The 14916-nt window shown below is 40.7% G+C and overlaps 1 protein-coding gene across 1 annotated transcript in view; it reads right to left on the bottom strand.

The window, feature by feature from the left end:
- Positions 1–14916, bottom strand: part of LOC126266846 (germinal-center associated nuclear protein) — a 296356-nt gene that overhangs the window by 57588 nt on the left and 223852 nt on the right. The window contains exons 22-23 of the mRNA XM_049971439.1: positions 5715–5814; positions 3495–3651 (exon numbers count right to left, since the gene is read on the bottom strand). Of these exons, the coding sequence (XP_049827396.1) occupies positions 3495–3651; positions 5715–5814 (257 nt within the window). The remainder of the gene's footprint in view (positions 1–3494; positions 3652–5714; positions 5815–14916) is intronic.

Below are 14916 nucleotides of genomic sequence, written 5' to 3'. Positions count from 1 at the left end.
ACAACTGTTGTTAGTTGATCTGGACACAATGTCACAATGCTGCAAAAGGCTTGCAGAAAAGAAAATCTAGACACAGATGTTGTTGGAGCAAGGATGACAGTTACTACTATAGTATACAGACTGAACAAGTGACAAGTCTATGTAATGTCTTGTTATTTTGTACCTGCTACACAGCAAATAAGTCATTTATTAACAATTAATATGAAATAAAAATTGTAAATTAGTATTTTAATAATGAAGTGTCTCAAGTTTAACAAATTAAGAGTCAATTACTGTGCAATTATTGGCATGTGTAACATACTGTGATGTTTCATGATTTAAAACACATGCAATTCCCAAAGGAAAATTTCAGATTTATGATTTCAGCAGCAGAATCAAGTAGATAGCTTTCAGTGCTTGACTTTTCACATCAGCATCCACAGCCACACTCCATGTCATTACACTTGATGAACATCTCACACTGTTTCATTGTAGGATTAGTATCTGTAAATGATCCATGAAATCTTTTTTGCTTCTATGAATCTAATGGTGTAATTCATACACTGTAGAATGTTACTGCTGTGATATATTCATTTGTTCTTTAAGACAGATGATTCTTCCTTCAGAACGTACTGTGAAAAAATATTCGTGTGTTTCTTGATCAGAAGCTCATCAAGAAATAACCTTCTACCTACCAATCCATATCCATACACGTACTCCGCAAGTCACCCTATAGTGCATTATGGAGGGTATAAGGTATGATGCATGATGGAGGGTATCTTATGCTCGTACCTTCGTTAGCAGCCAACAGTGGGCAACCGAGTCAAATTCTTTCTGGAAATCTGTGAATATGGAATCTGCCTGTTGCCCTTCATCCATGGGTCGCATGACATCATGTGAGAAAATGGCAAGCTAAGTTTTGAACAATCTACACTTTCTGGATGCGCATTGAATTGTAGACAGAAGCTCTTCTGTCTCAAAGAAACATATTCAAGAATCATATTCAAAGAACATATTAAAGAATTCTGAAGCAAACCAATGTTAAGGACATCGGTCTGTAATTTTGTGGCCTTGCACCTTTACCCTTCTTATATACAGGAGTCACCTGCACTTTTTTCCAGTCACTTGAGACTTTGTGTTGGGCCAATGTCGTGGAGTACTCTATGTAAAACCTAACTGGGATTCCATCCGCACCTGGCAACTTAGCCCTATGTTCACAACTCTTTCAGCTGCTTCCCTTTGGCAGGGATGCCTGTTACTATTTCCTCCATACATGATTCTGTAAGATGGTCAAATGATGCTATGTTATTGCAATCCTCCTGTGGAATGATTTCTTAAATACCAGATTTAGAACTACGGCTTTCCTTCTGCCATCTTCTACTGCCACACCAGACTTGGAGAGAAACTTCAACCTTGGTTAATGATTTTATGCAGGATCAGCACTTTCTTGAGTTCTCTGCAAGATCTTTTGCTAAGGTATTATGGTGGCCATTGTTGTATGGTGGATCTTGGTTCAAATGGCTCTGAGCACTATGGTACTCAACTGCTGTGGTCATCAGTCTCCTAGAACTTAGAACTACTTAAACCTAACTAACCCAAGGACATCACACACACCCATGCCTAAGGCAGGATTCAAACCTGCGACCGTAGCAACAGCGCGGCTCCGGACTGGAGTGCCTAGAAGCGCATGGACACCGCGGTTGGCAAACAGTGGATCTTTACCATCCATAATCAACTTACTCGGCACATTATTCTCCAGGGCATGATTTACAATCCATTTAAACTTTGCACCTCTACATCCGTCATACTGGAACTAAGTGAGGTCCATTTATTTTCTAAATGTGATGTCAACAACTGCTTACCTGCTCTTTCTGGCAAAAACATTCTCCTAGTCTTCTTATAGGCTTATTCATTTTAGTAACCTTTGTAGTTGTGTTGACATCACGGTCACTAATCCTTGTCTCTGTACTGACACCACTGACAAGATCAGACCTGTCTGAAGCTAGAAGATCTAAAATATGCCCATAGCATGTGGGTTGACGAACTAGCTGCTCAAACAGTTTTCAGAAAGTATGTTCAGAAGTACTCCACACAACTGCCTTTTTGTACCAAAGCCATGACAGAATCAACAATGCCTTTGATTGAGACCTCAGCTTCAGTTCAAAAGACCTGATCAATTCTTGAAACAAAGCTGCAAACTGTGACACCCTATCCATCCTAGTAATAATAGCATGATAATTAACTATAAAAACACATACAAAAAGCTAAATACATAATATTAAGGGGCATTCAAAAAGAAACAAGCTGAAGTCTGGAACGCACAAAACCAGTGACAGGAGGGTAATATTGTGGCGTGTGTAAAAAGGGGTGGTTCCGACCAGAGCGTGGAAGATCACAGCCTGTCAGTAGAGGGCACAGTTGCACATCATGTGACTATACAGAGCTAGCAGTAGCATGCACCAATAATATAACACTGCATAGCAAACAGTGACACGAAGGCATCAAAAGAGGAGCAAAGACGTGGTGTTCGTTTTCTGACAGCGGAAGGAGGAGGAGGAACGGACATTCATCGACAAATGTCACAAGTGTGAGATGAACGCTGAATGTCTCTTGCAAGGGTTAAGGCACGTCACAAGCGCTTCAGGGAAGGATGGGTGTCGTTAGCCGATGATGCATGGTCTGGAACACCACACTGCATTTACATATGTCTGCCTGTGTGTGTGTGTGTGTGTGTGTGTGTGTGTGTGTGTGTGTGTGTATCTGTCCTTTTTCCCCCCTAAGGTAAGTCTTTCTGCTCCCGGGATTGGAATGACTCCTTATCCTCTCCCTTAAGACCCACATCCTTTCGTCTTTCCCTCTCATTCCCTCTTTCCTGATGAAGCGAACTTGGGTTGCAAAAGCTTGAAATTTGTGTGTGTTTGTGTGTGTGTGTGTGTGTGTGTGTGTGTGTGTGTGTGTGTTTTTTTTATTGGTTATATTGTCTCTATAAACATACCAACGCTTTCATTTGGTAAGTTACAGCTTCTTTGTTTTTATGCAATCTAAATAAATACTGTAAAGTAGCTATCTTCATTGTTTGAAGTTTTTTACGTCTATTTTCATTCTAAATATGTATCTTACTACTTTTCTCAAATGTCACCAACGTGGCTGATGCCTTATTGAGCTGTGTAGCTGGCTGCTTAATAGAAATGACAACTATGCTACAGACTGCATTATCTACACTTTACAGTTACTAAAATGCGAGATTACACTTCTTAAATATAAAAAAAACACACACCATTTAAAAAGTAATCTACGAAAAACATAAAAAGCTAAGTATGTAACTTGCTGCTCTACTGGTGCATCACAGATAGGAGCTGGAAACTAACTACGTTGAAATGAATGATCACTGGCTGCTCAAAACAAACAAATGACAACTGCACCACAGGCTGCACAACAATCTCCGTATTGACCCAGAACTTCTTTAACCATCTTATACTAACAGAATTAAACCTTGAAACCATTTAACAGCTCACCTGACTGTAATGATTCTGCCTCTGATAACCACCATGGTGTTGTTAGAAATACCTCCAAAAATGATTTCCTTACAATCACTACAATTGGTCTCTTACTATATCCTTTGACAAATGGATCTGTGTAATCAATACTCCTCAGTTTATGTTCAGCCAAAATCTGGAAATAAAAAGTTTAGTACATAAGAATGACATTTTTACATATGAAATTGTCCTTCACTCTTCAATAAAAACACACACACACAACATACTTCAATACTTTCAACACAGAAGTGTACTGTACCTCATATTGCACCCACTTCAACTGAATTTTATTACTGAAAAATGGTGGAGGTGGATATATATATATGATAATAGCTTGGTAAATGTTAAATCGTTAGTTTTCCCCCTTCCTGCCAAAAAACTTATTACTGTTACAGCATTATATTTTATGTAACATTTGCTTGTGCACAAGTTCGAGACGTTCAGCACTTAAAATACTAAGCTGATGACATATCACAGTTGACAGATTAGCTTACACATGGAGGCAATGATAACAGCATATCACAGAGAACAGAGTGAAATGTCCATTCTGCTTTAAAGTAAACCAGCTTTTCAAAGGGCATACCAGGAAACTTCAGAATGACAGTGATACCTAGATGCAAATCATGTATTGTTAGTGTAAATAGTGACAAGATGTAGCATTGTGATATGATATGAAGATAGTGTAACAAATGAAGAGTGCAGGGGACTTACAATTATTTGGATAAGTGAACAAAATGGCTGAGAGACTAGACCACCACTCAACTTTAAATGAAGAAGTAAGTTCATTTTAAAGATGTGTTAATCTCTCATCTCAATCATTGTCTACTGTTCATCTCCAACCTCTTGTTGTCGCAATAATTCCCCAAACTGTGTTTGTATTTACATACCCACAAGATCAAATGGTTAACAAATATTATTATCAATAAAAGTGAGCAGACCTGCATCGGTGGGGAAATAACCGACACTCATTGCTGATGAACAATTTCATAACATTTACCTCTTAAAATCTGAAGAAAACAAAGAAAGCTTCCAGTATGTCTTCAAGCAAAAATTTCAAAATTCAGTGGATAAAAATCTTGCAGAAACAATCGTTTCAACTGCATAAGAGGCTGGTGGCTCAAATTAAAATAAAGGTCAACTAGGAAACTTTTGTAATAAAACTAGTAATTTACTTCAACTGAGAAGGGAATTTATAATTTAATCTGATGTGATGTTATGGAGTATCTGAACTATGTAAAATACTGAGAAAATATATGAAGGCTGATTTAAAGAAAAACAATGAGGTCATTCTAAAATCCAACTCTCCCTGAGCATACCCTTCCCTTCTCTCTTTGAACCCCTCCCCCTCTCCCCAAGGACAGTCTCCAGATGCTGCATGCAGTACACTGAAGCCCTGTCCCATCCCTACCACAAACCCTACACATCCTCATAGGCAGCACCAATATCCTCTCCCACATCTACTCTGCTATCCCTTCCCCTTCGCACCCAACGCTTCTTCTGCACCCCCACTCTCCACCTCAGCAAATATTGCTGCTTACCTCAGAAGCAGTTGCAGTCAGGATTAGCACCTGGAGACAACTGTGTGTGTGTGTGTGTGTGTGTGTGTGTGTGTGTGTGAGAGAGAGAGAGAGAGAGAGAGAGAGAGAGAGAGAGAGAGAGAGAGAGAGAGTGTGTGTGTTTTCTATGTTGGTTGAAGGGCTTAGTTCAATAGCTGACTATATCTAGCATTCTTTTTCATTGTGCTTGTCTGCAACTCTACTTGGTGAGTAGCAATATATCCTTTCCATATTGTTGTTACCCTCAGACATACAATCATAAGCATGAGCAACTACAATATTCTGGCCAACTACACTGCACTGTTGCTGAAGCCCTGTTGGAGACTCAACAGTATGTTGAGTGGTCACTTTAACTCATTCCTTTATTTGTATTCACTCTAGCACTTTTTAATATCAACTATATAAACAACTGTGTTGCCTCCTCTTGACACTGAGGTCAGTGCTTTTCTCTCAAATTCTACATGAAAATTTCTCCCAGTTATTGAGCTTATCCTCGTTATTCATGAATCATTGCTGGGCAGTCCTTTTGAAGTAAAAATAAGCATTAATGTAACACATCCCATGTGTCTACATTTTTAGATATTGCTTTTAAAAAAACCACACGAATTTGACAGGTTGACAGATAAGATGGAGATTTACTTACCTCTACCATCCTTATCCATGGGAAATCAGCTAAAAACTGTTTGAAATCTAAATCTTCATGGCCTTCCTTGATAATATCCCTAAGGTAATGTTCAAAAAGCCTGAAAACAAACCATATGTTCTTTAATTCAATATAAACATATGAGAGGCTTGCTTTTTGACACACAATAAAGTTTCATATCAAATGATATCTCTAAAAAACTATGCAAATCAGCAACATATATATCACTAAACCATAAACATATTTCAATAAGTGGTAACAAAACAGTTACAGTTCAATTTACACTCATATTAAAATGTGGCAATGCTTATAGTTATCATCGAAAACAAATTAAATAAATCCTTTGAAAAAGACTTGGTAGTATGTCATAAGGTTATTGATAATTTTTCACTGTAATTGAGGGTTTCATTGCTTAAGCTGCGAAAACCAACTGACTAGCCAAAGAACTATAGACCAATCGTTGCTCAGCACCATATACAAGTGGCTTGAGAGGCTTCTACACAAAAGATTGAGCCTAAAATACTGGAATCAATGCCAGATGAGCAAGCAGGGTTTCAACCTGCTAGAGGCTACACAGACCAAGTACCCTCTCTGACAACTCATATAAAGGCAATCTACCAAAAAAACATTAGATTTCTTTCAGAGATTTGAGTGCAGATCAAGACGCTGTTAGCAGACATGAGCTGTTATACAAACTATTCTGGATAATTCCATGCAGCTATAACATCCTCCTCACTGATAATACGCTTGCAGACAGAACTTTTAAAGTGGTTACCAAGGCAAGGATTAGCTCCAACAAAAGTGGTGGTCGAGGAGGAAGAAGAAGAAGAAGAAGAAGAAGAAGAAGAATAAAAAGAGCCAACACTGACATGAAAGTGGTATCACAAGAAATAAATATACTATGTTATACAAAAATGAGTTCAAATTACAGTGAAAAAAATGTTACTTTATTAATATTTTTCAGAGCACCACTGTTAAAGGTACAAAATACACTGTCTGAGCAAAAAAGTGAAGTATCCAGAAGGACAGGAGGAAACAAAATGAAACATCATGGGTTTGAAAAGGTTATTACAGTCATATTTCAGTCACAACAAAACTGAGTCCAAATTGCAAAGAACTTGGCTGTATGAGACCATTTATCATTATGACACTGCACCGTATCTAGTCTGGTTAAATGCACTGAATTGGTTGGGAAGTGGGTCAAAGTCCTGAGGCAACCTGGCCCACAACTGTTGTAACTGGTACACTGGATATTGGCACTGGAAGGGAGCTGATGTCCAATTTGTTTCTCACATCTTCTATTGTAAAAAGATCTGGGAACCTCACTGGCCACCGGAGTACCTCAACATCATGCAGGGAGTACCTCAACATCATGCAGAGAGTACCTCAACATCATGCAGAGAGTACCTCAACATCATGCAAAGAGTACCTCAACATCATGCAGAGAGTACCTCAACATCATGCAGAGAGTACCTCAACATCATGCAGAGAGTACCTCAACATCATGCAGAGAGTACCTCAACATCATGCAGAGAGTACCTCAACATCATGCAGAGAGTTCAGAGAGGCATGTGCAATGTGTGACACGGGACTGTCCTACTAAAAAAATGGCACCGCAATACTGTTAGATGAGAGGTTACACATGAGGATGCAAGACGTCTGTAACGTACCATTGTGCCCCCCCCCCCCCCCCCCTTCCCCCTTTGAGTCATCAGTCTTCTGACTAGTCTGATGCAGCCCGCCACGAATTCCTCTCCTGTGCCAATCTCTTCATCTCAGAGTAGCACTTGCAACATACATCCTCAATTATTTGCTAGATGTATTCCAACTTCTGTCTTCCTCTACAGTTTTTACCCTCTACAACTCCCACTAGTACCATGGAAGTTATTCCCTTATGTCTTAACATACGTCCTATCACCCTGTCTCTTCTCCTTGTCGGCTTTTTTCACATATTCCTTTCATCTCTACTCCTGTGCATAACCTCCTCATTCTTTACCTTAAAAGTCCACCCAATTTTCAATATTCTTCTGTAGCAGCTCATCTCAAATGCTTCGATTCTCTTCTGTTCGAGTTTTTCCACAGTCCATGTTTCACTACCATACAATGCTGTGCTCCAAATGTACATCCTCAGAAATTACTTCTTCGAATTAAGGCCTATGTTTGGTACTTCTAGACGTTTCTTGACCAGGAACAGCCTTTTTGCCAGTGCTAGTCTGCTTTCGATCTCCTCCTTTATCTGTTTGTCAGGGGTTATTTTACTGCCTAGGTAGAAGCACTCCTTAACTTCATGACCATAAATCCTGATGTTAAGTTTCTTGCTCTTTTCATGCCTTTCTTCAAATAACCCTCAATCCATATTCTGTACTCACTATACTGTACATACCATTCAGCAGATCATGTAATTCACTTTCACTTTCACTCTCACTTTCACTGTGCCTTAGAGTTCCTACAGACACTAGCTGTTGTGACCAGAGGCGATACTCAAAAAGTCCCTGTACCTAGGCGACACGACTAACACCACAGTGCCTGTCCAAAACGTTGGAAGAAACGGATCTCTTCCTAAGTTGCTACCACAGTCACTGACGATGGTCATCTGGGGTACTGCAGAATCGTGATTCAATGCTGAATGCAATGTGACACCATTCCTTGGCAGTCCATGCTTCATAGTATCACTCCACAAAGGATGGTTATTCCCAGTCCGGCTAGTGCTAGTCTCCAACCAATGATGCAGGATAACACAGGATGCTGCTGGGAGTCCATTACATGTTCTCAGATAGCAGGCATAGGTGGGAAAGGGTTACATGGTGCTTGTTGTACGATATCAATGGTCCTCCCTTGCGGTGTTCAGATGTGCTCTCACATTACCATGCAGTCCAACATCAGACCACTGTCAGATTCGAATGCACCACAAATCTGGATACAGCACAATTTGACCAGCTGGCTGAATGGAGACCCACAATGAGGCCCTTTCCAAACTCTGTCAGTTGCTCATAATGCTGTCTCGCCTGACCATGCAGCATCTTCGTGTCTTCACAGTGATCACACATCTCGTGCTGTTCAAGCCCTTATGTACCCTACATTGACATCTGACCGCATCCTCTGGGTGCTTCCCTTTTTTGTCAGGCAGTGCAGGTTTTAACAGACAAGTATGTACTGATGTTAAATATGCAAGCCAGGGAGAAAGTAATCCTAGGTACAATAGTTCCTAGAATGAAGGAAGGAGATTAGTGTTTATTCGCACAGCGAGCAAGCTTGTATTGGACAAGGGCAAGAATAAAATTACCATGTTCTTTGTTTAAAGAAATCTTGTCAACATTCACACATCACCTCACTCTGTGGAATGCAATCTGGAAAGCTATTTAAAAATTTCATGTTCCAAGGCACTGAAATGTAAGGTCAGGCTGGCAACGAGAACTAAATAGAAGTATCGGATGTTCTCATATTCTTAATATAGTTCACTAGCACACATAATAGATACTATCTGCACTGATGAAAATAATGCAAAAAATATATTGCTTGGAGCAAAAATATAACAGTACCTTATAAATGTGGAACAACAATAATTTGAAATGCAAAGTACCTTACAATAAACACACACACACACACACACACACACACACACACACACACACACACACACAGTGTGAGTCACAAGGAAAGGTATATGCTTTGAGACACGATAGTATTAGTGATTCCGAACAAAAAGCTTCACATTGACAAATGCCCTATTGCAAATGGTTTCCGAGATAGAACACGTGTAATATCACTTTTGTACATTTTTCTTTAATAACTCGAAATCCACACAGTCCAATGACAACATGTCTATGTACACAATTAGAGCAAATTAAATTTGCAACCAAACAAATGGTCCTATTTATTTTTTGTCTAGGGCTAACAGTATGTGTGAAGAGATCCCAAGAATATTAGAAACCTCGCGCAACGAGCATGCGCTGTAAATTAAGTACTTTTTGTAGGCCTCAAGGTAGTTTTTCGACTTTATAGACCACAGGCGTCCCGCATCAAAAATTTTGTCTCAACTTCCTCTACACTACTGTGGTACGCTGTTAATAATGACAATGAATTATACAGAAAATAAGTGTTCTATCTAGGAAACCATTCGGAATAGGGAACATGTCCGCAGGAATATGAAAAATATGCACACTGTAATGACAGAAAAATGTTCAAGATTAGATGCACAGAATGTGTAGCTAATGAGAAAAGAAATATGAGGCACAACAAAGAATGGACCACTTCATAGGACACATTCTGAGACATTAAGAAATTATCAATTTAGTGTTAGAGGGAAGCGTGGGAGGCAAAAAATGTAGAGGTATATCAAGATAGGAATACAGTAAGCAGTTTTAAATGGATGTAGCTTGCAGCAGTTATTCATAGATAGAGGCTTGTACAGGATCAACGAATGTGGAGAGCTGCATTAAACAAGTGTTTGGACTGAAGACCACAACAACAACAAATATAAACATATAAAATTACAGTTAATCTTTCCAAATGAAAATGTCATCTTTTAGAATCACAAATCTCAGGGAGTAGTGTCATCACTAAAAACTGTTTTTCACTCTTGAAGTGTTCAGCTGCTGTTTATATTTTACAGTCTCCCAAATGGTACTTCACGATTTCAATGTCATATAACTCAACTTGTAATTAACTTAGAGAAAAAAGTAATGTTTGTCAGATTCACCAACTCAAAGCTTTTTTATGTAAGGCAATTGTGCTAATCCACTGTGTTACCGCTTGTCTTGTACCAGCATCACTACCATGGCTGCCACAACATTTTGTGAGGCACTGATGCGAGCCATTGCTATTTGTTCAGCCCCTTGCCTAACCACATCTAAGTCAGATAAACAGCTTGTCTTAACTACTGATCCTCCTAGTCTGTTCTAGGAGCTGTGCTGGCCTATTTCAATCCTAGCAATTTGGAACAGCCAACAGCATCAAGTGTTATGCTTGATGGCTGGTTGTGTGGATATGCTCCATGTACAATGTATCACCCTGACGCATGTACGTCAACTTAACTTAGTAATTTCAGGTCACCATTCTTAAAGTTAGCTACTTTTGTGGTCCTGCTATGTAGCACCAAGCAGCAGTGCCATTGGACTCCTAAACAATGTTGCAATGTGTGGGCACTTGAACAGAGCTCCAATCTGTCACTGCTACTAAATGATGCAAATAGTATTACATCAACTGTTCCATGTTTTACACTCAATGTTTTCCTTGTACAGCCTCAGTTACAATAATGGGTGAACCAATCTATCTTTAGCCTTAACTCTTGACAGATTGCAACACTTATGTGTATTGCTTTGACAATAGCCATTGAATCAACGACAGCTCTTGTAATGATCTTTCAGTTGTTTATGATTGTTCGCATTCTTTCACTCATCTTTTTTGTTTCTGGATTTTTGAGGCACAGCCCAGCCACGATGTCCAAAGAACAAGCAAGCCTCCACAGCAGGTGGAGACTCACAATTGCTACTGCAACTTGCCAATGTCCAGAACTGTCCCTTTACAAACCCCATCTGTACGTACGTTAATAATATCTCACACACTGAGGTCTCCCGACATTTACAAACAGCCTTCACTATGTTTTCAGTTACCACAAACATCTTTCATCGGCCTGAGAGGATAAAGGTGGAACTTGTTATTCCGAAGAATCCCATATTACACAACGTTTTTGCCTTCAAGATGCTCAACATGCCGCAGAAGGTTTATTCCCAAATTGAGGAGGAGGCCTTCACTATTAATTAAGTGATCAAGAAGTATCATGTGTTTTTATATAGTGTGAAATTTCACATAGGCACAGACCACAAGCAACTGTCTTCCTCTTTAGCCTAGCAGTGCACCTGTCAGATAAGACAGTGTGCAGACTGCAATGGTACACCCTGTTCCTCAGCTATTACCATTAAGAGATTCATTTGCACCTAATAGTTCAGCACTCCAACATGGATTCTATCTCGTGTCTTCCTATGGGTCCTCACCCCAGCTTCAACCTAGAGGAAACCCTTTGCTTTTATCTTGACGAGGAAACTGAGCAAGCAGTGGACAGCTTTCCTATTATGAGGACACGTTTCACTCGTGTTATCAGCACAGATACCGTTCTCCACCAGGTGTGGTAACATATCCAGCAGGGATGGCCAGAATAACCTCCATTCCAGCCATTGGACCCTGTCCGTAATTAATTTTTGTCGTTCTACAGACTGACTCGTCTATAGTTATGATATGGATTTCGTGGGCCTCTTCTTGGATGCATTTCGGTGGCTCACCATTGATGCATACTCCCAGTTCCAGTACATTATCAACTGCCACTCGCCAACAACAGAGTCTACTGTGCATGCCCTCACCCACAACCTCTCCACTAAAGGCCTCTTCCACCACACCCTGATTATGTACAGCAGGCCCGCAATTCAAGTCTCATACATTTTAAGACTTTTGTGCTCAGCACTACATCTACCATGACAGGCACCCCTGCTTCACCTGCAGTCCAACAGGGAGGCAGAATGCCTCATTCGGATCTTTCAAATGCAGATTAAGAAGTACATCGAGGATGCCCCAGCAGAAGAGTTGCTCACATGTTTTCTTAATTCATACAGGTCCATTCGTATTGGTGAGAAGAGCCTGGTGAGGTTTCTGCATGAGTGCTAGCCATGCACAGTGGAGCACCTCCTGCTGCTGATCCCTCACGTGCTTCGTACACCTCACTCACTGTGTCACTGTGCTATGTGCCAGAGACCTCTACCTGGGATGCTGTGAATGTTGGAATCTGGTGGTCTTCCAGAGACAGTGGGTTCAGCACGTCTTCATGTTACAAATGGATGACAAGCTCCTGGCTCACCATCACAACTAATTACATCCTTGGTGGACCACCACCACTGCCTCCGAGCTTACCTCCTGAGTCACCCCACCTACAGAAGCATGGTTTTCCATTATATCTAACACCTCTCAGGGAACCACATCCGCCTTTGGTTCAGCCTCCTGTGCTGTGCTCCCTCTTGTCCAGAGCCCCCTCATCTGTTATATTTTACACCCTGGCAGATCGTGCAGGGCCTGTAGCAGAGGAGATCCTTTAGCAAGCAGAGCTGCCAGGTGGACTGCAGGAGCTGTCACATCACATTCCCACTCCCACACAGAGCCAGACATCCAAATTACTCCCACTCTGGCACTGGTGCTCCCACTGGCTGGTGTCACAAAACGGGACGTCTGCCCACACCGGAGACATCATTGCCTGGGTTGGTTGCTTCCACCCCTACTCTCTGGTTGCTGTAAACAGGAAGCTTCTCTCAATGTCAGCTGCAGTCTCTAAGCCCAGAAGGCTATTGACATCACCTCACCTTCCACTGTACCGCAGAACAGCCCACCGTATGGGTAAGAGATGATGGGGTTGCAGCAACTCACAACTCCACCTCCTCCCCCTCCCAATGGCGAGGACTGTGGTCACAGTCCGTGTTATCACTCGTCTAGTAACGGTGTCAGCACTTTTGCTACCAAAACATTTTGTGAGATGCTGATGAAGCCATTGTTATTCAACTAACCTGTGACAGTGCCAAGTGGCATGCAAGTGGCCATCAGGCGACACAGCACCGGCCACCAGATGGCACCACAATCAAACAAATAAGAAGACGGCACCGCATTGGGGCCTGGGCATGCTGCTGATGTTCAGGGCCACCTCGACACATTGACAACCAAACTAAGTTTATATAACCCTGGAAAGGAAAGCCCTTTGCTCCCACTTCACTACTGTACTTCCTCATTGTAACCTGGACTCTGCTCTTGATATGAATTGGGATTTGTATCTTACATTCCTTTGGACTTAGATTTATATGGAGTATTGTAAATGTGTTCACATTAAAATGTTTAGAACTTTATGTGTGTTCTTACATGTGTGTAGAATTACTAAAGTAAGTAATAAATGTTTTACCTTTCCAGATGCCAAAAAAGGTTTTTCTGTTTTGTTCCAGGGTGGTAAGAGTGTGGTGTCATCAGAAGAGTGACATCAGGTGGTAAAGTTGGTACCTCACAATGGAACCACATACCAAAGCAGTCAATGGCACACACAGCCACGATCGAAAGACATAAAAGAAAACAGGTCCTCAAGAAGTTCCACACACTGCTGCTGCGTCAGAGAGCAGTGTCACTCACCCACTCTGATAGTAGCCTCATCATACTTTAGATTCAGCAGCAAGATAGTGTCATTAGAGCAGTGTACTAAAGTTCAGCAAGATAGTGTAATTAGAACAGTGTACTAAAGTTCAGAGTTAAATGTAACAAGTGATTTTGACTGTCATGTTGGCTGAGAACATTTCTGTGTAGAACAATTATTCAGTACAAGAGTTAAAAACAGTTGCGACAATAGCAGTATTATCATTCGATGTAATGTCTCTAACAGTGAGTGTGTTCTAAGGTTGTATTATGTACTTAACATACCACAATTGAACGCAGATACCTTCTAAGATAAGTATTTGTAATGATCTAAAGATATTTACATATTTTAGAAGCTTCTCGACCTCCTCCAAAAGTAAAAACCATACAACTGTCCTCTAGGCTTGTTACGACATATAAAAACGGTGACAAGAAGTCTTTCACTCTAATTCCACCTTCACCTACCTCTGTTGACATGCTTGGAATTCTGCTAGTCACAATAGCAATAATTTTTCTGTGTTTTTATGTCTAATCTAAAGTGCTTAACCATGTTTGAGCTCTCACACAAACTATCATTAACAGAAGTTGTTCAATTTCACGTGCAGCAGATCGAACAATTGCTGTTCAGTGTTCCAAAATGACAAAGTTACTGTTGCAACAAGCAGCATCCTGTGGCACTGCACCCAAATTTCGTGCATTTAACGGCAAGGAAGAGGATCGGTTGGAACATCTTTCTCAGCTGGAAGCGCATTTTTAGCCTACAGCATTAAAGGTACAGTGTGCATTGCATTCTTTCTGTCCACCGTCGGAGCCAACGTTCATTGTTTACGTCTTAAACTGTATCCTGACCCATGGCTAGAAGATGTCGAATATGAGGAAATTGTCAGAACACTGGAGAATTACAAGGCATAGATTCTTGTCACTGTGGCAAGATTTAAGTTTTTTCATGTTAAGAAGCAACCTGAACAGTCACTGAAATAGTTGATTGACGAACTTAAAGAGCTATGCTACACGATGCAATCGTGAAAAATGTGTCGGATGCACTCATATT

The sequence above is a fragment of the Schistocerca gregaria genome, chromosome 1 (genome assembly GCF_023897955.1).
Source record: "Schistocerca gregaria isolate iqSchGreg1 chromosome 1, iqSchGreg1.2, whole genome shotgun sequence".
Lineage (NCBI taxonomy): Eukaryota > Metazoa > Arthropoda > Insecta > Orthoptera > Acrididae > Schistocerca > Schistocerca gregaria.
The sequence above is the reverse complement of the archived record's forward strand: the minus strand, read 5'-3'. Positions and strand labels throughout refer to the sequence as shown.